The 27,500-nt window shown below is 44.7% G+C and overlaps 1 protein-coding gene across 7 annotated transcripts in view; it reads right to left on the reverse strand.

Moving 5' to 3' along the window:
- The window catches only part of LOC115125242 (transcription factor 4-like), a 474,956-nt gene that overhangs the window by 364,444 nt on the left and 83,012 nt on the right, over positions 1-27,500 (reverse strand). For all 7 annotated transcript variants that reach the window (XM_065017185.1, XM_065017183.1, XM_065017182.1 and 4 more), the window contains 2 exons: positions 16,553-16,608; positions 13,140-13,242 (listed from right to left, as the gene is read on the reverse strand). In XM_065017185.1, coding sequence (XP_064873257.1) covers positions 13,140-13,242; positions 16,553-16,608 — 159 coding nt within the window. The remainder of the gene's footprint in view (positions 1-13,139; positions 13,243-16,552; positions 16,609-27,500) is intronic.

Raw genomic sequence — 27,500 nt, forward strand, 5'->3', positions numbered from 1 at the left:
AGAATGTGTTTTTAAAAAAAAAATATCTAGTGACCACAACCACACAATTACATACCACAACCACAATCCTTCTGACCACAACCACACAATTACATACCAAAAAAACACTACTTCTGACCACAAAACCTCTGACCACAACTACTGAGCCACAACTACTAACTACCACTACTGAACCACACAACTACTGAACCACATAATTACTGAACCACACAACTACTGAACCACATAATTACTGAACCACATAACTACTGAACCACACAACCACTGAACCACACAACTACTGAACCACACAACTACTGAACCACACAACTACTGAACCACATAACTACTGAACCACACAACTACTGAACCACACAACTACTGAACCACACAACTACTGAACCACATAACTACTGAACCACATAACTACTGAACCACACAACTACTGAACCACATAATTACCGACCACAACTTCTGACCACACAATGACATTCCACATAACTACTGAACCACATAACTACTGAACCACACAACCACTGAACCACACAACTACTGAACCACACAACTTCCACCAAATGAGAAATAAAAATGTCATTTTTTACACTTCTTTCACTACCATAAACAAATGTTTAAAGAGCTTTAGCTAGCCTCACCAACTGTACCTGTAAAGTTACCATCCAAATTTACAATAGTTATCTTTTGTTTATTTTTAGTCCCATCCTTCAGCTACCCACCCCCTTCTATCTCTGAACACCATCCCGTCCTTCAGCTACCCACCCCCTTCTATCTCTGAACACCATCCAGTCCTTCAGCTATCCAAATTTACACCCCTTCTATCTCTGAACACCATCCAGTCCTTCAGCTAGCCACCCCCTTCTATCTCTGAACACCATCCAGTCCTTCAGCTAGCCACCCCCTTCTATCTCTGAACACCATCCAGTCCTTCAGCTAGCCACCCCCTTCTATCTCTGAACACCATCCAGTCCTTCAGCTACCCACCCCCTTCTATCTCTGAACACCATCCCGTCCTTCGGCTAGCCACCCCCTTCTATCTCTGAACACCATCCAGTCCTTCAGCTAGCCACCCCCTTCTATCTCTGAACACCCTCCATCCTTCAGCTAGCCACCCCCTTCTATCTCTGAACACCATCCAGTCTTTCAGCTACCCACCCCCTTCTATCTCTGAACACCATCCAGTCCTTCAGCTACCCACCCCCTTCTATCTCTGAACACCATCCAGTCCTTCAGCTAGCCACCCCTTCTATCTCTGAACACCATCCAGTCCTTCAGCTAGCCACCCCTTCTATCTCTGAACACCATCCAGTCCTTCAGCTAGCCACCCGCTTTCTATCTCTGAACACCATCCAGTCCTTCAGCTAGCCACCCCCTTCTATCTCTGAACACCCTCCAGTCCTTCAGCTAGCCACCCCTTCTATCTCTGAACACCATCCAGTCCTTCAGCTAGCCACCCCCTTCTATCTCTGAACACCATCCAGTCCTTCAGCTAGCCACCCCCTTCTATCTCTGAACACCATCCAGTCCTTCAGCTAGCCACCCCTTCTATCTCTGAACACCATCCAGTCCTTCAGCTAGCCACCCCTTCTATCTCTGAACACCATCCAGTCCTTCAGCTAGCCACCCCCTTCTATCTCTGAACACCATCCAGTCCTTCAGCTAGCCACCCCTTCTATCTCTGAACACCATCCAGTCCTTCAGCTAGCCACCCCCTTCTATCTCTGAACACCATCCAGTCCTTCAGCTAGCCACCCCTTCTATCTCTGAACACCATCCAGTCCTTCAGCTAGCCACCCCTTCTATCTCTGAACACCATCCAGTCCTTCATCTCTGCTAGCCCACCCCCTTCTATCTCTGAACACCATCCAGTCCTTCAGCTAGCCACCCCTTCTATCTCTGAACACCATCCAGTCCTTCAGCTAGCCACCCCCTTCTATCTCTGAACACCATCCAGTCCTTCAGCTAGCCACCCCCTTCTATCTCTGAACACCATCCAGTCCTTCAGCTAGCCACCCCCTTCTATCTCTGAACACCATCCAGTCCTTCAGCTAGCCACCCCTTCTATCTCTGAACACCATCCAGTCCTTCAGCTAGCCACCCCCTTCTATCTCTGAACACCATCCAGTCCTTCAGCTAGCCACCCCTTCTATCTCTGAACACCATCCAGTCCTTCAGCTAGCCACCCCTTCTATCTCTGAACACCATCCAGTCCTTCAGCTAGCCACCCCTTCTATCTCTGAACACCATCCAGTCCTTCAGCTAGCCACCCCCTTCTATCTCTGAACACCATCCAGTCCTTCAGCTAGCCACCCCTTCTATCTCTGAACACCATCCAGTCCTTCAGCTAGCCACCCCTTCTATCTCTGAACACCATCCAGTCCTTCAGCTAGCCACCCCTTCTATCTCTGAACACCATCCAGTCCTTCAGCTAGCCACCCCTTCTATCTCTGAACACCATCCAGTCCTTCAGCTAGCCACCCCCTTCTATCTCTGAACACCATCCAGTCCTTCAGCTAGCCACCCCCTTCTATCTCTGAACACCATCCAGTCCTTCAGCTAGCCACCCCCTTCTATCTCTGAACACCATCCAGTCCTTCAGCTAGCCACCCCTTCTATCTCTGAACACCATCCAGTCCTTCAGCTACCCACCCCTTCTATCTCTGAACACCATCCAGTCCTTCAGCTAGCCACCCCTTCTATCTCTGAACACCATCCAGTCCTTCAGCTAGCCACCCCCTTCTATCTCTGAACACCATCCCGTTTTGATTCATATTTGCCATATATTTGTAGCTGTGCTGTTTCACAAAGGTTTTGAACCTACAGTGTAGTACATTATACAGACCCAGTACATTTTACATTGGTTATATTGTTGTTTTTAGTCCCACCCTTCAGCTCCACTCAACCCCTCCCATCTATCTCTTCACATCATCCAATCAGATGCCGAATAACAACGTGGACACCAGTAGCTCAATTACTCAAACAACAGCAGCTACAGTAGAGCACTGTATAGGAACTGACTGGAACTGACTGGAACTGTACTGGAACTGACTGGAACTGACTGGAACTGACTAGAACTGACTGGAACTGACTGGAACTGACTGGAACTGACTGGAACTGACTGGAATTGACTAGAACTGACTGGAACTGACTGGAACTGTACTGGAACTGACTGGAACTGTTCTGGAACTGACTGGAACTGACTGGAACTGTACTGGAACTGACTGGAACTGTACTGGAACTGATTGGAACTGACTGGAACTGACTGGAACTGACTGGAACTCTACTGGAACTGATTGGAACTGACTGGAACTGTACTGGAACTGATTGGAACTGTACTGGAAATGATTGGAACAGTACTGGAACTGACTGGAACTGTACTGGAACTGACTGGAACTGATTGGAACTATACTGGAACTATACTGGAACTGACTGGAACTGACTGGAACTGTACTGGAACTGACTGGAACTGACTGGAACTGTACTGGAACTGTACTGGAACTGTACTGGAACTGACTGGAACTGACTGGAACTGTACTGGAACTGACTTGAACTGACTGGAACTGTACTGAAACTGACTGGAACTGTACTGGAACTGACTGGAACTGACTGGAACTGACTGAAACTGACTGGAACTGATTGTAACTGTACTGGAACTGATTGGAACTGACTGGAACTGATTGGAACTGTACTGGAACTGATTGGAACTGACTGGAACTATACTGGAACTGACTGGAACTGATTGGAACTGTACTGGAACTGACTGGAACTGTACTGGAACTGACTGGAACTGTACTGGAACTGACTGGAACTGACTGGAACTGACTAGAACTATATTGGAACTGACTGGAACTGACTGGAACTGTACTGGAACTGACTGAAACTGACTGGAACTGTACTGGAACAGATTGGAACTGTACTGGAACTGACTGGAACTATACTGAAACTGACTGGAACTGTACTGGAACTGACTGGAACTGTACTGGAACTGACTGGAACTATACTGGAACTAACTGGAACTAACTGGAACTGACTGGAACTGACTGGAACTGATTGGAACTGACTGGAACTGACTGGAACTGACTGGAACTGGAACGTCGAGGTGGAATGAGCTATCCGTAAGTTTAAATGTTTACTTTTCCAACTTGCACGATGGTGATCGCTAACGTTGAATATTTGAATCCTGTTCATATACTGGTCGTTTTCTGTTTTAATAGCAGGCAGTAAGGGATCTACACATTCATTGTTGGGGAAGAGGACAAATATAAGCTGCCAGAAAAATGAGGACACATTTATATTTCTTTGTGATTTTAAATGTGACAAAATTATCTTAGCATTCTCAAATATGTGACATGACATAAGCGGTGAGAAAATCATACATAAACTTAATTTTATGTTTTTTTTTGGGGGGGGTCGGTCATGTCACAGGACGAACAGTCTGAACAACACCTGTGCACAACACCTGTGTACAACACCTGTGTACAACACCTGTGCACAACACCTGTGCACAACACCTGTGCACAACACCTGTGTACAACACCTGTGCACAACACCTGTGTACAACACCTGTGTACCTATGTACAACACCTGTGTACAACACCTGTGTACAACACCTGTGCACAACACCTGTGCACAACACCTGTGCACAACACCTGTGCACAACACCTGTGTACAACACCTGTGCACAACACCTGTGTACAACACCTGTGTACAACACCTGTGTACAACACCTGTGTACTGGGTCTGCTGGTCAGTGAGCTGAGATACTACCATTTTCTCACGGGTTTTAATGCATATAACCATTGCTTATACACCACACTGCCTCCTCATATAGAGCTCCAAATTGGTATTGGACTGAAAGAGAGAGGAAAGGAACAGGAAGGAGGCCGGGTTAGTTTATACATGTAAACCAATTCATACATTTTAAATACTGAGTTTTGAAAAGTTGAGACTTGTTCCGTAGATTTGAGCTTTGTGTTTTTATTTAGCTTTGAGACTCCAGTGTTCAAGACCGTTAAGTTTATTGAGCAGAGACGGTCATTTCACAGAATAAATAATGGCCAGTCGGTCAGAAATAACTCTCTGCTGAAGAGAAGCAGCGTTTTGTGGGGGCGACTGTAGACATAATGTCCGATGTGGAGACAGACCCAGAGGACCACAATGCATTGTAATAACCTCCCCACCCTTACTCTCCTCTGAGTTTCAGGATCTGATTGCATTACCGGCCCGGAGAAGAAGGGCCAAGTGGCTTATGGGGAGAGAAAAAAAAAAACGTAGTCAGAATGAAAACCACCGCAGCCCTACTCAGAACATCTGTTTGTCTGTGGTCTATTGCACAATCACCTGCACCTCTGGAGACTATTTTCACCGACTCCCACTCACTCACCTGCCCTTACATATAAACACACAGAGCATTACCCATTTCTATCACTACTCTATAAACACACAGAGCATTACCCATTTATATCACTACTCTATAAACACACAGAGCATTACCCATTTCTATCACTACGCTATAAACACACAGAACATTACCCATTTCTATCACTACTCTATAAACACACAGAACATTACCCATTTATATCACTACTCTATAAACATACAGAGCATTACCCATTTCTATCACTACTCTATAAACACACAGAGCATTACCCATTTCTATCACTACTCTATAAACACACAGAACATTACCCATTTCTATCACTACTCTATAAACACACAGAGCATTATTACTTATTTATTACTATTATAAATGTCTTTATATTGTGTATTTTGTGATAAATGTCTTTGAAATTGTGTATTTTGTGATAAATGTCTTTCATATTTATGTATTTTGTGATAAATGAAAAGAGAGGGGCACTGAGAAAAGCGAGTGGCACTGAGAAAAGGGAGGGGCACTGAGAAAAGGGAGTGGCACTGGGAAAAGGGAGGGGCACTGAGAAAAGGGAGGGGCACTGAGAAAAGGGAGGGGCACTGAGAAAAGGGAGGGAGACTGAAAAAAGAGAGAGGGGTGGCTGTAACAATGGTGTTGTGTGAGTATCAGGATAACTTAATAGCATGTCTCAGGCTAGACACATTGGCAGTCAGCATCTCTAGTCTCTACGAGTGTTGTTAACACCCCATGGTTCCCCTTATCCAACAGTCAGTAGAGAAATCAGCCTTTAAGTGTTCAGAGATAAAACATCTAAGTTCTTCCGACTGGCATGGAAGTGGCTAGAGTCTTCAGAGGGGTAAGGATAATTTGTGTCACTGCACCAAATCTCCTAGTTTCAGACTCTTGACTTTCCCACTCACCACATACGCTGATGTTACTGTCTATTATCTATCCTGTTGTCTAGTCACTTTACCCCTACCTACAGTATACTGCTGTTACTGTCTATTATCTATCCTTTACCCCTACCTACAGTATACTGCTGTTACTGTCTATTATCTATCCTTTACCCCTAGCTACAGTATACTGCTGTTACTGTCTATTATCTATCCTTTACCCCTACCTACAGTATACTGCTGTTACTGTCTATTACCTATCCTTTACCCCTACCTACAGTATACTGTTTACTGTCTATTATCTATCCTTTACCCCTAGCTACAGTATACTGCTGTTACTGTCTATTATCTATCCTTTATCCTACCTACAGTATACTGCTGTTACTGTCTATTATCTATCCTTTACCCCTACCTACAGTATACTGCTGTTACTTCTATTATCTATCCTTTACCCCTAGCTACAGTATACTGCTGTTACTGTCTATTATCTATCCTTTACCCCTAGCTACAGTATACTGCTGTTACTGTCTATTATCTATCCTTTACCCCTACCTACAGTATACTGCTGTTACTGTCTATTATCTATCCTTTATAGCATTTGCTGTTACCCTATCCTTTATCCCCTACCTAGTATACTGATGTTACTGTCTATTATCTATCCTTTACCCCTACCTACAGTATACTGCTGTTACTGTCTATTATCTATCCTTTACCCCTAGCTACAGTATACTGCTGTTACTGTCTATTATCTATCCTTTACCCCTACCTACAGTATACTGCTGTTACTGTCTATTATCTATCCTTTATCCCCTACCTACAGTATACTGCTGTTACTGTCTATTATCTATCCTTTACCCCTACCTACAGTATACTGCTGTTACTGTCTATTATCTATCCTTTACCCCTACCTACAGTATACTGCTGTTACTGTCTATTATCTATCATTTACCCTCCTACAGTATACTGCTGTTACTGTCTATTGTCTATCCTTTACCCCTACCTACAGTATACTGCTGTTACTGTCTATTATCTATCATTTATACTGCTGTTACTGTCTATTATCTATCATTTACCCCTACCTACAGTACACTGCTGTTACTGTCTATTATCTATCCTTTACCCCTACCTACAGTATACTGCTGTTACTGTCTATTATCTATCATTTACCCCTACCTACAGTATACTAATGTTACTGTCTATTGTCTATCCTTTACCCCTACCTACAGTATATGTACATAGCCACCTCAATTACCTCGTACTCCTGCACATTAACTCGGTACTGGTAGTCCTTGTATATAACCATGTTCTTTGTACTCGTTATTCACTGTGTATTTATTACTTGTATCAATATTATTTATTTTTCTCTTTATCTTTAACTGCTGTTGTTGGAAAAGGACCCGTAAGCAATAATTTCACTGTTAGTCTACACCTGTTCTTTACAAAACATGTGACGACTAAAATTAGATTTGATTCGACCTCTACACTGGTGGCGGTGCCACTGAATCATGAATGTCATGTATCATTTAAAGAAAATACATCTTGGATCAGGTCGGGAGAAACACACACACACACACACGCACACACACACACACACACAAACACGCACAAGAACACACACACACACACACACAAACACGTACAAGAACACACACACACACACACACACACACACACACACACACACACACACACACACACACACACACACACACACGGCTCAAAGCTTACATATTAAATATTTCTCTGTCCTTCATGTCAAAGCTACTCTGTTATTATGGTCCTGTGAACAGGGCTTGTCAACACCAGGGTAGTGGGTTTAACTCACAGGAGACCAATAAGAAAGTGCACTCACTCACTACCATAAGTCAGTCTGGATAAGATTCCTGCAAAATGACTCAAATCTGAAAATGTAAATCTGTGTCAGTGGCCATTTGCCCACAACTGGTGGACAGGCAGGTAGACACAGATACATGTGTATACACACACACACACACACACACACACACACACACTAAGATGAGGGCCGGGGGCAGAGAGGGGCACCATGGGCAGTGTTTCCCCTAGGATTTTTTTGTTGTTGTGTGGATCAACTGTGAGAAGGTCACAACTGTGAGAAGATCACGACTGTGAGAAAGTCACGACCGTGAGAAGGTCACGACTGTGAGAAGATCACGACTGTGAGAAAGTCATGACCGTGCGAAGGTCACAACTGTGAGAAAGTCACGACCGTGCGAAGGTCACGACCGTGCGAAGGTCACGACTGTGAGAAGGTCACGACCGTGCGAAGGTCACGACCGTGAGAAAGTCACGACCGTGCGAAGGTCACAACTGTGAGAAGGTCACTTCTGGGGACTCCTTAAAAACACATTCTCCTACAAAATGCAGGAATAGTAACAGAAATGAAAGCTAAACAGTTGGGAGCATCGGAAATTTCCAAAACATTAATTTTTTTTTGCTCATTTTGACGGAGAGGAACAAAAATATAAACGCAACATGCAACAAATTCTAAAATGTTACTGAGTTACAGTTTATATGAGGAAATCAGTCCATTGAAATACATTCATTAGGCCCTAATCTATGGATTTCACATGACTGGGCAGGGGCTCAGCCTTGGGGGGGCATAGGCCCACCAACTGGGAGCCAGTCCCAGCCAATCAGAATTGGTTTGTCCCCACTAAATAGCTTTATTACAGACAGAAATGCTCCTCAGCACCATCAGTGAGATGTTGGGGAAAAGATAGGGGCTGAGAAATGACATGCTATGTGACCTGATGTTTACATTGTGTTGACTGCTGTACATTTAGCTAATGCCCCCTTCACAGTGTGTTAGCTGTTAATGCTAATGTCCCCTTTACAGTGTGTTAGCTGTGTAATGCTAATGCCCCCTTTACAGTGTGTTAGCTGTGTAATGCTAATGCCCCCTTCACAGTGTGTTAGCTGTGTAATGCTAATGCCCCCTTCACAGTGTGTTAGCTGTTTAATGCTAATGTCCCCTTTACAGTGTGTTAGCTGTTTAATGCTAATGCCCCATTTACAGTGTGTTAGCTGTTAAATGCTAATGCCCCATTTACAGTGTGTTAGCTGTTAAATGCTAATGCCCCCTTTACAATGTGTTAGCTGTTTAGCTAATGCCCCCTTTACAGTGTGTTTTAATGGCATCGGACCGAGGCTCTGCATCTGTCCTCGTGCTCCTAGACCTTAGTGCTGCTTTTGATACCATCGATCACCACATTCTTTTGGAGAGATTGGAAACCCAAATTGGTCTACACGGACATGTTCTGGCCTGGTTTAGATCTTATCTGTCGGAAAGATATCAGTTTGTCTCTGTGAATGGTTTGTCCTCTGACAAATCAACTGTAAATTTCGGTGTTCCTCAAGGTTCTGTTTTAGGACCACTATTGTTTTCACTATATATTTTACCTCTTGGGGATGTTATTCGAAAACATAATGTAAACTTTCACTGCTATGCGGATGACACACAGCTGTACATTTCAATGAAACATGGTGAAGCCCCAAAATTGCCCTCGCTAGAAGCATGTGTTTCAGACATAAGGAAGTGGATGGCTGCAAACTTTCTACTATTAAACTCGGACAAAACAGAGATGCTTGTTCTAGGTCCCAAGAAACAAAGAGATCTTCTGTTGAATCTGACAATTAATCTTAATGGTTGTACAGTCGTCTCAAATAAAACTGTGAAGGACCTGGGCGTTACTCTGGACCCTGATCTCTCTTTTGAAGAACATATCAAGACCATTTCGAGGACAGCTTTTTTCCATCTACGTAACATTGCAAAAATCAGAAACTTTCTGTCCAAAAATGATGCAGAAAAATTAATCCATGCTTTTGTCACTTCTAGGTTAGACTACTGCAATGCTCTATTTTCCGGCTACCCGGATAAAGCACTAAATAAACTTCAGTTAGTGCTAAATATGGCTGCTAGAATTCTGACTAGAATCAAAAAAATGTATCATATTACTCCAGTGCTAGCCTCTCTACACTGGCTTCCTGTCAAAGCAAGGGCTGATTTCAAGGTTTTACTGCTAACCTACAGGGCATTAAATGGGCTTGCTCCTACCTATCTCTCTGATTTGGTCCTGCCGTACATACCTACACGTACTCTACGGTCACAAGACACAGGCCTCCTAATTGTCCCTAGAATTTCGAAGCAAACAGCTAGAGGCAGAGCTTTCTCCTATAGAGCTCCATTTTTATGGAACGGTCTGCCTACCCATGTCAGAGACGCAAACTCGGTCTCAACCTTTAAGTCTTTACTGAAGACTCATCTCTTCAGTGGGTCATATGATTGAGTGTAGTCTGGCCCAGGAGTGGGAAGGTGAACGGAAAGGCTCTGGAGCAATGAACCGCCCTTGCTGTCTCTGCCTGGCCGGTTCCCCTCTTTCCACTGGGATTCTCTGCCTCTAACCCTGTTACGGGGGCTGAGTCACTGGCTTACTGGGGCTCTCTCATGCCGTCCCTGGGGGGTGCGTCACCTGGGTGGGTTGATTCACTGTTGTGGTCAGCCTGTCTGGGTTGGCGCCCCCTTGGGTTGTGCCGTGGCGGAGATCTTTGTGGGCTATACTCGGCCTTGTCTCAGGATGGTAAGTTGGTGGTTGAAGATATCCCTCTAGTGGTGTGGGGGCTGTGCTTTGGCAAAGTGGGTGGGGTTATATCCTTCCTGTTTGGCCCTGTCCGGGGTGTCCTCGGATGGGGCCACAGTGTCTCCTGACCCCTCCTGTCTCAGCCTCCAGTATTTATGCTGCAGTAGTTTATGTGTCGGGGGCTAGGGTCAGTTTGTTATATCTGGAGTACTTCTCCTGTCCTATTCGGTGTCCTGTGTGAATCTAAGTGTGCGTTCTCTAATTCTCTCCTTCTCTCTTTCTTTCTCTCTCTCGGAGGACCTGAGCCCTAGGACCATGCCCCAGGACTACCTGACATGATGACTCCTTGCTGTCCCCAGTCCACCTGGCCATGCTGCTGCTCCAGTTTCAACTGGCCTGGGCCCTAGGACCATGTCCCAGGACTACCTGACATGATGACTCCTTGCTGTCCCCAGTCCACCTGGCCATGCTGCTGCTCCAGTTTCAACTGTTCTGCCTTACTATTATTCAACCATGCTGGTCATTTATGAACATTTGAACATCTTGGCCACGTTCTGTTATAATCTCCACTCCTCTTTCTTTCAGGACCAGAAGCCCCAGGACCTGACATGATGACTCACCCCAGTCCACCTGACTGCCTGGTTCCTCTCTAGGTTTCTTCCTTTAGGTTTTGGCCTTTCTAGGCCAGAGTTTTCCTAGCCACCTAGCCACCGTGCTTTTACACCTGCATTGTTTGCTGTTTGGGGTTTTAGGCTGGGTTTCTGTACAGCACTTTGAGATATCAGCTGATGTACGAAGGGCTATATAAATACATTTGATTTGATTTGATTTGATTTGATTGCTGTTTAATTATAATGCCCCCTTCACAGTGTTAGCTGTTTAATGCTAATGCCCCCTTTACAGTGTGTTAGCTGTTAAATGCTAATGCCCCCTTTACAGTGTGTTAGCTGTTAAATGCTAATGCCCCCTTTACAGTGTGTTAGCTGTTAAATGCTAATGCCCCCTTTACAGTGTGTTAGCTGTTAAATGCTAATGCCCCCTTTACAGTGTGTTAGCTGTTTAATGCTAATGCCCCCTTTACAGTGTGTTAGCTGTTTAATGCTAATGCCCCCTTTACAGTGTGTTAGCTCTTTAATGCTAATGCCCCCTTTACAGTGTGTTAGCTGTTTAATGCTAATGCCCCCTTTACAGTGTGTTAGCTGTTTAATGCTAATGCCCCCTTTACAGTGTGTTAGCTGTTTAATGCTAATGTCCCCTTTACAGTGTGTTAGCTGTTTAATGCTAATGTCCCCTTTACAGTGTGTTAGCTGTTTAATGCTAATGCCCCCTTTACAGTGTGTTAGCTGTTAAATGCTAATGCCCCCTTTACAATGGGTTAGCTGTTTAGCTAATGCCCCCTTTACAGTGTGTTAGCTGTTTAATGCTAATGCCCCCTTTACAGTGTGTTAGCTGTTAAATGCTAATGCCCCCTTTACAATGTGTTAGCTGTTTAGCTAATGCCCCCTTTACAGTGTGTTAGCTGTTTAATGCTAATGCCCCCTTTACAGTGTGTTAGCTGTTTAATGCTAATGCCCCCTTTACAGTTTGTTAGCTGTTTAATGCTAATGCCCCCTTTACAGTGTGTTAGCTGTGTAATGCTAATGCCCCCTTTACAGTGTGTTAGCTGTTAAATGCTAATGCCCCCTTTACAGTTTGTTAGCTGTTTAATGCTAATGCCCCCTTTACAGTGTGTTAGCTGTTTAATGCTAATGCCCCCTTTACAGTGTGTTAGCTGTTTAATGCTAATGCCTCCTTTACAGTGTGTTAGCTTTTAATGCTAATGCCCCCTTTAGAGTGTGTTAGCTGTTTAGCTAATGCCCCCTTTACAGTGTGTTAGCTGTTAAATGCTAATGCCCCCTTTACAGTGTGTTAGCTGTTAAATGCTAATGCCCCAGGCATGGACTGACCATGTGAGTTCACTTACAGGAAAAAATAGGGTGAAAGAAAAACTGCAAGAGTTGTAAATATCTTTCTTCGAACACGGGTAAGTTGGTTTACAAAGACAGATCTCTGTCATTTCTTACGCTTGAAACAAGACTGAATAGATGACAATTAGAAAAACACTCGTGTCATAGCTTCTCACAGTCCTTTTTAGTGTTGTTTGAATGGCAAGTGCTTTCCACTTTCATTTCCTTTTCGCCACTGTGTGACAACTGTAAAGCGTGTTGACTGTTTCGTCCCACATGTGCGCAGGCTGTGGGAACACACAGGTGATATCACAGCAGATTGAGAGGCTCTTCTTACCTGTTAGTCTGGAGTTGACGTACGGAGGAGAGATGTTGTCGTGCGGGTGTGAGCCCATGTCCCGGCTAGTCATGTGAGCGTACTGGGCGCCGTCAGCATAACTCTGCAACACAGAGACCGTTATTTTCCTGAGGTGATACAACAACACAGTACAGACAGAGACTGCCATTGGAACAGTACTGACCCGTGTTAGGACATAATGACAGTGAGTGAGTAACATGGTTCGATAACAAACGTTTGATCGATAAACACCCAACTCAGATATGCTAATTCGTCTGATTTTAATTGAATAACCTTCTGCATTTATTAAAGATAGCTGACCACAGGAAAAAAAAAAGTGTCGTTTTTTGATAACTGTTTAAAGGGGAGACACGACCTAGCTTGTCTTTATAACAGTCCAAGTCATCTACAATGGGATGAGGATACATATATATACACACCTCTGTTCAAGAGTTTTGTTTTTGGAAGAAAAGCACATTTTATTTGTCCATTAAAATGACATCAAATTGATCAGAAATACAGTGTAGACATTGTTAATGTTGTAAATGACTATTGTAGCTGGAAATGGCAGATTTTTTTATGGAATATCTACATAGGCGTACAGGGGCCCATTATCAGCAACCATCACTCCTGTGTTCCAATGGCACGTTGTGTTAGCTAATCCAAGTTTATAATTTTAAAAGGCTAATTTATCATTAGAAAACCCTTTTGCAATTATGTTAGCACAGCTGAAAACTGTTGTTTTGATTAAAGAAGCAATGAAACTGGCCTTCTTTAGACTAGTTGAGTATCTGGAGCATTGGCATTTGTTGGTTCGATTACAGGCTCAAAATGGCCAGAAAATCCTGTTGCAGTGCTTAAATGCCACCAGAGACTCTGGGTTCGCGCCCAAGCTCTGTCGTAACCGGCCGCGACCGGGAGGTCCGTGGGGCGACGCACAATTGGCCCAGCGTCGCCCGGGTTAGGGAGGGATTGGCCGGTAGGGATATCCTTGTCTCATCGCGCACCAGCGACTCCTGTGGCGGGCCGGGCGCAGGAGTCGCTAACCAAGGTCGCCAGGTGCACTGTGTTTCCTCCGACACATTGGTGCGGCTGGCTTCCGGGTTGGATGCGCGCTGTGTTAAGAAGCAATGCGGCTTGGTTGGGTTGTGTATCTTGTGTAAATTGGGGAGACATTTTTAAATCATTAAATAAAATGGCCAGAAACAAAGCACTTTCTTCTGAAACTCGTCTTGTTTTGAGAAATGAAGGATATTCCATGCGAGAAATTGCCAGAGAACTGAAGACTTCGTACAACGTTGTGTACTACTCCCTTCAAAGAACAGCGCAAACTGGCTCTAACCAGAATAGAAAGAGGAGTAGGAGGCCCCGGTGTACAACTGAGCAAGAGGACAAATAAATTAGAGTGTCTAGTTTGAGAAACAGCTAGAGGTCGACCGAATATGATTTTTCAACGCCGATACTGATTATTGGAGGACCAAAAAAAGCCGATACCGATTATTGGAGGACCAAAAAAAGCCGATACTGATTAATCGGCCTATTTTTATATACATTTGTAATAACGACAATTACAACAATACTGAACAATGAAGCCTTCATTTTAACCTCTTCAGTCGACCCTCTACTTTTTTGAACATTCTGTTAAAAATCGCGCAACATTTCAGCGCCCTGCTACTCATGCCAGGAATATAGTATATGCATTTGCTTAGTCTGTGTGGATAGAAAACACTCAGACGTTTAAAAAACTGGTTAAATCACTGCTGTGGCTTTACCAGAACGGCATTTACATCGAAAAGCACAGGAAAAACTGATCACTGAAAATGGGGAAAATATATCCATGCGCTACTTGAACCCATAGATAAACGTGAACCACAATTAATTGACTGAGGTTGCAGTACCTACAGCTTCCACAGGGTGTCTAGAGTCTTGTCATTTCCCTTCGAGTTTTTTCTTGGTCAAACACATACAGGACACCGTATCTAATCCGGTCTAGGACCGGATATTTTCGTTGAGTTTCTAGCCGGACATTTTTCCAGACGGACAGCTAATGATCTTTACATCGCCTCCTGATGAATTTTATCGCTTATTAACGTTTACTAATACCTAAAGTTGCATTACAAACGTATTTCAAGTGTTTTGTGAAAGTTTATCGTCGACTTTTTGAATTTTAAAAAATGACGTTACGTTTTGAAACGATGTTTTTTTCGTTTATCACACAGTCTACATATAACGATATCTAGGCTTTATATGGACCGATTTAATCGAAATAAAGACCCAAATAGTGTTTATGGGACATCTAGGAGTGCCAACAAAGAAGATGGTGAAAGGTAATGAATGTTTTCTATTTTATTGTGCGGTTTGTGTAACGCCGAAATGCTAATTATTTTGTTTACGTCCCCTGTGGGTCTTTTGGGGTGTTGCATGCTATCAGATAATAGCTTCTCATGCTTTCGCCGAAAAGCATTTTAAAAATCTGACTTGTTGCCTGGATTCACAACGAGTGTAGCTTTAATTCGATACCCTGCATGTGTATTTTAATGAACTTTTGAGTTTTAACTAATACTATTAGCATTTAGCGTAGCGCATTTGCATTTCCAGAGCTCTAGTTGGGACGCAAGCGTCCCGAGTAGAAGCAACAGGTTAACTTAATATAATACATAAATACCACTATTTAGTCTCGAAAAAATTATGATACATGGTTTAAATAATGCAAAAACACAGTGTTGGAGAAGAAAGTAAAAGTGCAATATGTGCCATGTAAAAAAGAGAACATTTATGTTCCTTGCTCAGAACGTGAGAACATATGAAAGCTGGTGGTTCAATATTCCCAGTTAAGAAGTTTTAGGTTGTAGTTATTATAGGAATTATGACGTGTCGACTATTTCTCTCTATACCATTTGTATTTCATATACCTTTAACTATTGGATGTTCTTATAGGCACTATAGTATGGCCAGCCTAATCTCGGGAGTTGATAGGCTCGAAGTCATAAACAGCGCTGTGCTTCAAGCATGGCTAAGAGCTGCTCGCAAACGCAGTAAAGTGTTGTTTGAATCAATAATTACGAGCCTGCTGCTGCCTACTGTTCCGTATTTTATCTAACGGGTGGCATCCCTAAGTCTAAATATTGCTGTTACATTGCACAACCTTCAATGTTATGTCATAATTATGTACAATTCTGGCAAATTAATTACAGTCTGTGTTAGGAAGAAACACAGTTCGCAACGAGCCAGGCGGCCCAAACTGTTGCATATGCCCTGACTATGTAAATGTGCAATTTCATTTATTTTTATTTTTTATTTACACATTGTGTTGCATTGTATTGTGTTGTGTTGTAATGTATTGTGTTGTATTGTATTGTAGAATATATTTTAAAGATATCTATTACAGTTTTTAAGCACAGCTGATTCCTCACCTTTGAAGGGGCACTTCTACTTCCCCAAGATCCTGCACTGGATCTGTCCTCCATATCTACAGGAGGAAAGACACAGCACATCAACGACCAGCAACACAACAAACCATGAAACTCAGTCTATATTAAAAACATGTCAATACATGTTATCATCATCATCATCATCATCATCATCATCATCATCATCACATTATCACCACCAACACATTATCATCATCATCAACACAATATCATCATCATCATCATCATCATCATCATCAACATCACATTATCACCACCAACACATTATCATCATCATCAACACAATATCATCATCATCATCATCATCAACACAATATCATCATCATCATCATCATCATCATCATCACATTATCACCACCAACACAATATCATCATCATCATCATCATCATCATCATCAACATCACATTATCACCACCAACACATTATCATCATCATCAACACAATATCATCATCATCATCATCATCATCATCATCATCATCGTCAACACATTGTCATCATCACCAACACATTATCATCATCACCAACACATTATCATCATCACCAACACATTATCATCATCACCAACACATTATCATCATTGTCATCATCACCAATACATTATCATCATCACCAACACATTGTCATCATCACCAACACATTATCATCATCACGAACACATTATCATCATCACCAACACATTATCATCATCACCAACACATTGTCATCATCACCATCACATTATCATCATCACCAACACATTATCATCATCACCACATTATCATCATCACCAACACATTATCATCATCACCAACACATTATCATCATCACCAACACATTATCATCATCACCAACACATTATCATCATCACCAACACATTGTCATCATCACCAACACATTATCATCACCGCCAACACATTATCATCATCACCAACACATTATCATCACCACCAACACATTATCATCACCACCAACACATTATCATCATCATCACCAACACATTATCATCATCACCAACACATTATCATCATCACCACCAACACATTATCGTCATTATCATCATCACCAACACATTATCATCATTGTCATCATCACCAACACATTACCATCATTGTCATCATCATCAACACATTATCATCATCACCAAATGGTCTTACTGGTTCTGGAATGTTCCCCACATCTACACCTACATCCATACCCACATCTATACCCACATCTATACCCACATCTACACCTACATCCATACCCACATCTACACCTACATCTATACCCACATCTATACCCACATCAATACCCACATCTATACCCACATCCATACCCACATCTATACCCACATCTATACCCACATCCACATCAATACCCACATCTATACCTACATCTATACCCACATACATACCCACATCCATACCCACATCTATACCCACATCCATACCCACATCTATACCTACATCTATACCCTATACATACCCACATCCATACCCACATCTATACCCACATCCATACCCACATCCATACCCACATCTATACCTACATCTATACCCACATACATACCCACATCCATACCCACATCTATACCCACATCTATACCCACATCTATACCCACATCCATACCCACATCTATACCCACATCCATACCCACATCTATACCCACATCTATACCCACATCCATACCCACATCCATACCCACATCCATACCCACATCCATACCCACATCTATACCCACATACATACCCACATCTATACCCACATCTATACCTACATCTATACCCACATCCATACCCACATCTATACCTACATCCATACCCACATCCATACCCACATCCATACCCACATCCATACCCACATCTATACCCACATCTATACCCACATATATACCCACATCCATACCCACATCTATACCCACATCCATACCCACATCTATACCCACATCCATACCCACATCTATACCCACATCCATACCCACATCTATACCCACACATGCAGTCAGAGCCGGCCCTAGCCTTTTGGGGGCCCTAAGTTACATTTTGTTCGGGGCCCTAAGTTACATTTTGTTCGGGGGCCCTAAGTTACATTTTGTTTGGGGGCTCTAAGTTACATTTTGTTGGGGGGCCCTAAATTACATTTTGTTTGGGGTCCATAAGTTACATTTTGTTTTGGGCAAAACGAAACAGTTAAAATTGTACACATTTTGCCACATTTTGGGGCATGAGAGAATATTTTTTGCCATTCTATAGCTAATTTCCTTCATTTTTACTCATTTTGTCATGGGGCAGAGATTAATGTTTGCAGTTTTGAATATGAAATCTAATTGAAAGTGACTAACAAAATCAATGTGGGCCCCCCGGTCAGTAATTTGACCATGATTACTACAAGTTTAGACAGCTGGCTAACTTACTAATCTAAAACATGTTAGCTGACATGAAATAACAAGAGAGAAACTGCTGATGCACAACCACATTACCAAATGACACCTGGTGTATCGTACTGTCATCATTCTAAATGACACTTGGTGCATTTTACTGTCATCATTCTAAATGACACCTGGTGTATTGTACTGTCATCATTCTAAATGACACCTGGTGTATTGTACTGTCATCATTCTAAATGTCACCTGGTGTATTGTACTGTCATCATTCTAAATGACACCTGGTGTATTTTACTGTCATCATTCTAAATGTCACTTGGTGTATTGTACTGTCATCATTCTAAATGACACCTGGTGTATTGTACTGTCATCATTCTAAATGACACCTGGTGTATTGTACTGTCATCATTCTAAAAGACACCTGGTGTATTGTACTGTCATCATTCTAAATGACACCTGGTGTATTGTACTGTCATCATTCTAAATGACACCTGGTGTATTGTACTGTCATCATTCTAAATGACACCTGGTGTATTATACTGTTCTAACTGTCATCATTCTAAATGACACCTGGTGTATTGTACTGTCATCATTCTAAATGTCACTTGGTGTATTGTACTGTCATCATTCTAAATGACACCTGGTGTATTGTACTGTCATCATTCTAAATGTCACCTGGTGTATTGTACTGTCATCATTCTAAATGACACCTGGTGTATTATACTGTTCTAACTGTCATCATTCTAAATGACACCTGGTGTATTGTACTGTCATCATTCTAAATGTCACTTGGTGTATTGTACTGTCATCATTCTAAATGACACCTGGTGTATTGTACTGTCATCATTCTAAAAGACACCTGGTGTATTGTACTGTTCTAACTGTTATCATTGTTGAGACCCAGACTGAGTTGCCCTTCCTCCTAACCCTTCCCTGGTCTTCCCTGATCTAACTCTTCTCATCCTCTCAGCCAATAATCCAACCTGCTCTTTCTTGATTTTAGCAAACATCCTGTGTAATTTCTTACCTGAATCACACCTCTTATCAGGCACTGCCCACATGGAAAACTTCCTCTCTCTCACACCTTTCAAGACACGCACACACACACAGATACACACACACAGACAAGCACAAACATACACATACACACAGATACACAGACACACACAGACACAGACACACACAGATACACAGACACAAACACACACACACACACAGATACACAGACACACACACACAGATACACGCACACAGACACACACGCACATAACACACACACACACACACACAGACCACCTCCATCAGCAGCACCTGCGTTCCGGTGGAGTCGTGCCAGGGAGTAGAGAGTAGCATAAATCTATAACCCTGTCTGTCTGTCTGCCTCTCTACCCCCCCCTCTCTCTCCCTCTCTGTGTGTCTGCATGTCTGTCTGTCTGCCTGCCTGTCTGTATGTCTGTCTTCCTGCCTGTCTGTATGTCTGTCTTCCTGCCTGCCTGTCTGTCTGCCTGCATGCATGTCTGTCTGTCTGTCTGTCTGTCTGTCTGTCTGTCTGTCTGTCTGTCTGTCTGTCTGTCTGTCTGTCTGTCTGTCTGTCTGTCTGCCTGCCTGTCTGTCTGTCTGTCTGTCTGCCTGTCTCTAAATCTATGATTCAACCTGCTTCAATTGATCAAAAACAATTTGCGCCGTTATTTCCGTGTAGAGATCCAGACCGTACAGAGTTTTTAGACTACCACGTTTTGTTGGCATTAGGAATAAACAAAGTCATATGTTTCATATCAATCCCACAGACAGAAAGTTGTTGTGTATATTTAAACCCCTGGTCTGTATTAACTAACTAGGCTCTGTTGATCACAGGGCTACTGCATTCCACAGAGACATAGCAGGGCATTTGGTGGCCATGTTACTGGAAGGGACAGAAACGCAACAGTATAGCAGCAGACCATCACAGCGCCTGGCAACACAGCAAGCAGATAGGCTACCTGCTAAGTCCTCAGGGCCCTAACGTCAAACAAACGTCAGTGTGTTTGAAGGGAGGAGCAACGGTAGCGTTAATGTCCCGTGGGAAGCAGGCAGGCTGGTTTATCTAGCGTTCAGCGATGCCACTGTAGCTGACATCAGACACAGAATCCCTGCCGGGCCCAAAATGGCTCCCGATTCCTTTTAACCATTTAAGGTGCGCATCTCTCTCTCTCTCTCTCTCTCTCTCTGTCTCTCTCTCTCTCTCTCTTTCTCTCTCTCTTTCTCTCTGCGTGTAAACTGTATGGTGTCTAACTTTTCTCTCTCTCTCTCTCTCTCTCTCTCTCTCTGTCTCTGTCTCTCTCTCTCTCTCTCTCTCTGTCACACTCTCTCTCTCTCTCTCTGTCACACTCTCTCTCTCTCTCTCTCTCTCTCTCTTAGTCAGACACCTCTGCTCAAAGCCCACCACCCGCCTGCCTTAATGTCCTCACCCAGGATGCACCTGTGCACAGGGGGAAAGAAAGGTGGGGAGTCTGCGTCCCAGAGGGGCCCTATTTCCTTTATGTAGTGCACTCTTTCAGACCAGGTGCACCCTGGGTGAAGACATTTATTTATTTAACCTTTTTATTTAAACTTGGCAAGTCAGTTAATAAGAACAAATTCTTATTTACAATGACGGCCCTACACCGGGCAAACCCGGACGACGATGGGCCAATTGTACGCGGCCCTTCAGGGACTCCCAATCACAGCCGGTAGGGGTCCGGTTACATCACAGAGAGGGTTCCCTGATCACCAGCCAGCTCTCACTGACTTTTTCTATGTCCAGAAGGACCCCTATTCCCTATGTAGTGCACTACATTAGACCAGAGCCTATATGACACCCTATTCCCTATATAGTGCACTACATTAAACCAGAGCCAATATGACACCCTATTCCCTATATAGTGCACTACTTGAGACCAGAGTCCTATTCCCTATATAGTGCACTACATTAGACCAGAGTCCTATTCCCTATATAGTGCACTACATTAGACCAGAGTCCTATTCCCTATATAGTGCACTACATTAGACCAGATTCCTATTCCCTATATAGTGCACTACATTAGACCAGAGTCCTATTCCCTATATAGTGCACTACATTAGACCAGAGTCCTATTCGCTATATAGTGCACTACATTAGACCAGAGCCTATATGACACCCTATTCCCTATATAGTGCACTACATTAGACCAGAGTCCTATTCCCTATATAGTGCACTACATTAGACCAGAGTCCTATTCGCTATATAGTGCACTACATTAGACCAGAGCCTATATGACACCCTATTCCCTATATAGTGCACTACTTTAGACCAGAGCCTATATGGCTCTTTAGGCAACGTCAACAGCAGGTTAATCAACAAGAGGAAGAAGAAGTGCCACACGCTGCCAAACCAAATGTCAGGACTGGCAGGACCGACCCGAGTAGAAACAAATAAATAAAAATCTCTTCAACATCATAATGTTTATCAGAGCAGCGTTTCTTTCCCCATGAGGATTGTGGGTATTCAGATGTGGTGTTGGTGATTCCACCACTAGCGTATAAAACCACCGCACAGCACTGAACACTGCTACCCAACGGCTGTAAGCTATGATACACACACACACACACACACACACACACACACACGCACGCACGCACGCACGCACGCACGCACGCACACGCAAACACACACACACACACACACACACACACACACACACACACACGCACGCACGCACGCACGCACGCACACGCAAACACACGCACACACACACACACACACACAGATACACGCACACACACACACACACAGACACACACGCACGCACGCACATAACACACACACACACATACACGCACACACACACACGCGTGCACACACACACACGCGCGCGCGCACACACACACACGCACACACACACACACACGCACGCACACACACACATACACGCACACACACACACACACACACAGTAGCCTCCCTCTCAGTGTCTCCTCGGCAGCATGCAGGAGGTCTGGCCTACATCCATCTCCTGGTAATGACGTTACACTGACAGAACAGAGCGTTTCTTTCACACAGATGAAATTAGAGCAGGTTGAGACAGAACAGAGACATATTAATACACTGATCTGGCCCGTCACTGGGAAAACAGACCTGAGCTGCGCGGCACAGAGTTACATCTAGACCTCTCTATCTGTAGAGAAAGAGAAACGAGGGGAGGAAGCCAGGGTGATGGAGGTTCGTATAGTTGATACTCGTCAAAATGCTTTTCAGCTGAATGCTGTTATCTTCCATTTGTGCGGTATTGTGTCATCTGAATAAAACAGTCCCATTAGCCTCTTAGCCCCTCGACTTCCTCTTAGCCCCTCGACTTCCTCACAGCAGCACTACTGTCACTGCCTTTCAAACTCTACTAACCACTTAGTACGAGCCCTGATCCCTGAACCCTGAGCCTTTAACCTTGAACCCTGATCCCTGATTCTCCAGCCTTGAACCCTGATCCCTGAGCCTCCAGTCTTGAACCCTGATCCCTGAGCCTCCAGTCTTGAACCCTGAACCCTGAGCCTTGAACCCTGAGCCTTTAACCTTGAACCCTGATTCTCCAGCCTTGAACCCTGATCCCTGAGCCTCCAGTCTTGAACCCTGAGCCTTGAACCCTGATCCCTCCACACCTCAATCCTTTAGTGTATCTACTACCAGCATGTTGATGTGAGTTGGTCCCTCTCATCTCTCCATCTTCCTCTAATCTACTGGTCTCCTGTGGAGTGACTGCCTAGCTGTTGGCTATTCTTAATTACAGACACACGCGCATGCACGCACACACACACGCGCGCACACACACAATGGAGAAGCTATTCTTACTGACAGTGATGGTGGTGATAAATCGGGCGTGATGCTTGCAGCGATGGGTCAGTGTGTGTGTGTGTGTGTGTGTGTGTGTGAAGACCTGTCTGTTCTCCTCTCCCTCTTTGTGATGAACTATCGGGCCCCTGGTCCAGCCCATCTGCCTAACCTCACCCCTTTCTCTGTCCCTCTTACGGTCAACCGAAACACACACACACACACGCACACACACACACACACACACACACACACACACACACACACACACACACACACACACACACACACACACACACACACACACACACCATTTGTTGTACTCCAGTACATTGATATCTGGTTTCAGAAGAGACACGACCTGCCGACCTGCCGACCTGATGAACTGATGGGGTCACATCCACTTCGTGCATTATGCTGAGGCCATATCTTGACAAATATACATCTGGAAGGTTTACCTACTGTAAAGTTAGGGTTAGTGTAGACACTTTGACAAAATAAAAACTGAGGCCTATATTTGTTGACTGTACTTGTCTTCAACTGACAATATTGTTGAAAAGTGCAAATGTTTCCAATGAAGCGTGGTGCTAACGGTGTAAAAGCTACATAAAGCTTCATGAAGAATACATAAAGCTACGTGAAGGCTACATAAAGGATACATAAAGGATACATGAAGCTACATAAAGGATACATAAAGGCTATATAAAGCTACATAAAGGATACATAAAGCTACATAAAGGATACATAAAGCTACATAAAGCTACATAAAGCTACATGAAGGCTACATGAAGGCTACATAAAGCTACATAAAGGATACATAAAGCTACATAAAGGATACATAAAGGCTATATAAAGCTACATAAAGGATACATAAAGCTACATAAAGGATACATAAAGGCTATATAAAGCTACATAAAGGATACATAAAGACTACATAAAGGATACATAAAGGCTATATAAAGCTACATAAAGGATACATAAAGGCTACATAAAGCTACATAAAGGATACATAAAGCTACATAAAGGATACATAAAGCTACATGAAGGATACATGAAGGCTACATGAAGGCTACATAAAACTACATAATGGCTGGACACAAGGGGTGGTTTTCTTTGAGGAGAACAGCATTTCTCTCCACTGTCATTAAGGTGCAGACAAAGAAAGGACAGCTCTACCCCTCTACCTCTCTACCTCTCTCCTACTCTCTCCCCCTCTCCTACTCCCTCCCCCTCTCCTTCTTTCTCCTTCTCTATCCTACTCCCTCCCCCTCTCCTTCTCTCTCCTACTCCCTCCCCCTCTCCTTCTCTCTCCTACTCTCTCCTACTCCCTCCCCCTCTCCTTCTCTCTCCTACTCCCTCCCCCTCTCCTTCTCTCTCCTACTCCCTCCCCCTCTCCTTCTCTCTCCTACTCCCTCCCCCTCTTCTTCTTTCTCCTTCTCTCTCCTACTCCCTCCCCTCTCCTTCTTTCTCCTTCTCTCTCCTACTCCCTCCCCTCTCCTTCTTTCTCATTCTCTCTCCACCTCCTTCCCCCTCTCCTTCTGTCTCCTACTTCCTCCCCTCTCCTTCTTTCTCCTTCTCTCTCCTACTCCTTCCCCCTCTCCTTCTCTCTCCTACTCTGATCCCCTCTCCTTCTTTCTCCCTCCTCCTCCTTCCCCCTCTCCTTCTGTCTCCTACTTCCTCCCCCTCCCCCTCTCCTTCTTTCTCCTTTTCCTTCCAACTCCCTCCCCCTCTCCTTCTCTCTCCTTCTACTTCCCCAGCTCCTTCTCTCTCCTTCCCTCTCCTCCTCCTTCCCCCTCTCCTCCTCCTTCCCCCTCTCCTACTCCCTCCCCCTCTCTCTCCTCCTCCTTCCCTCTCCTCCTCCTTCTCTCTCCTACTCCCTCCCCTTCTCTCTCCTACTCCCTCCCCCTCTCCTTCTCTCTCCTTCTCCTTCTCCCTCCCCCTCTCCTTCTCCCTCCTCCTCCTTCCCCCTCTCCTTCTCTCTGCTTCTCTCTCCTCCTCCTTCCCCCTCTCCTTCTCTCTCCTTCCTGAAAGATATCCGAGATGGAGGACTTTATAAGCCAAGTATTACAACTAATTTCTAGCTGCCAGTGGGGGTGTTTACGGGCCTTGTGTTCAGGGCAGCAAGTAGAAGTGTGTTTGACTCCTGGGTCTGTGAGCCGATCCCTGGCGAGAGGGTGGGAGGGTAGCAGCTCACCACTGAGAGGGGGCAGGGGTCCCTGGGCCTCCTTCATGAGAGCTAGGCAGCCCTACAAACAGCAGTGAGCAGGGGAGCACAAGGTAGAACAAACACTGTCTTTGCCAGCTCTAAACCAGCCTGCTCAAACCATGTAACATCATAGTTATATTAATTATGGGGAAAAGTGATGCTCTTTGTCACAGATATAAATAACCCTGAACAAAATATTACCTCGCTGATTAAACACCCGGTCAGATAGACAGGGAGAGGGACAGAGAGAGAGAGACAGAGAGAGACAGAGAGAGGCAGGGAGAGACAGAGAGAGGCAGGGAGGGAGAGAGAGAGAGACAGAGAGAAGCAGGGAGAGAGAGGGAGAGGGACAGAGAGAGAGAGACAGAGAGAGGCAGGGAGAGAGAGAGAGGCAGGGAGAGAGAGAGAGGGAGGCAGGGAGAGAGAGAGAGGGAGGCAGGGAGAGAGAGGGAGAGGGACAGAGAGAGAGAGACAGAGAGAGAGAGAGAGGCAGGGAGAGAGAGAGAGAGGCAGGGAGAGAGAGAGAGAGGCAGGGAGAGAGAGAGGCAGGGAGAGAGAGAGAGGCAGGGAGAGAGAGAGAGAGGCAGGGAGAGAGAGAGAGAGGCAGGGAGAGAGAGAGAGGCAGGGAGAGAGAGGGAGAGACAGGGAGAGACAGAGAGAGGCAGGGAGAGAGAGAGAGGCAGGGAGAGAGAGAGAGGCAGGGAGAGAGAGAGAGGCAGGGAGAGAGAGGGAGACAGAGAGAGGCAGGGAGAGGGACAGAGAGAGACAGAGAGAGAGAGACAGAGAGAGACAGAGAGAGAGAGACAGAGAGAGACAGAGAGAGAGAGACAGAGAGAGACAGAGAGAGGCAGGAAGAGAGAGGGAGAGGGACAGAGAGAGAGGGAGGCAGGGAGAGAGAGGGAGGCAGGAAGAGAGAGGGAGAGGGACAGAGAGAGAGGGAGGCAGGGAGAGAGAGGGAGAGACAGAGAGAGGCAGGGAGAGAGAGAGAGGCAGGGAGAGAGAGGGAGGCAGGGAGAGAGAGAGGGAGGCAGGGAGAGAGAGGGAGAGAGGGAGAGGGACAGAGAGAGAGAGACAGAGAGAGGCAGGGAGAGAGAGGGAGAGAGAGGGAGTGAGAGAGAGGCAGGGAGAGAGAGGGAGAAAGAGGGAGAGAGAGAGGCAGGGAGAGAGAGGGAGAGGGACAGAGAGAGAGGGAGGCAGGGAGAGAGAGGGAGGCAGGAAGAGAGAGGGAGAGGGACAGAGAGAGAGGGAGGCAGGGAGAGAGAGGAGAGACAGAGAGAGGCAGGGAGAGAGAGAGAGGCAGGGAGAGAGAGGGAGAGCAGGGAGAGAGAGGGAGAGGGACAGAGAGAGAGACAGAGAGAGGCAGGGAGAGAGAGGGAGAGAGGGAGAGAGAGAGAGGCAGGGAGAGAGAGGGGAGAGAGAGAGAGGCAGGGAGAGAGAGGGAGAAAGAGGGAGAGAGAGGGACAGAGAGAGAGAGGGACAGAGAGAGAGAGAGAGGCAGGGAGAGAGAGGGAGAGAGGCAGGGAGAGAGAGAGAGGCAGGGAGAGAGAGAGAGAGGGACAGAG

This window comes from Oncorhynchus nerka, linkage group LG4 (genome assembly GCF_034236695.1).
Source record: "Oncorhynchus nerka isolate Pitt River linkage group LG4, Oner_Uvic_2.0, whole genome shotgun sequence".
NCBI classification, from domain to species: Eukaryota; Metazoa; Chordata; class Actinopteri; order Salmoniformes; family Salmonidae; genus Oncorhynchus; species Oncorhynchus nerka.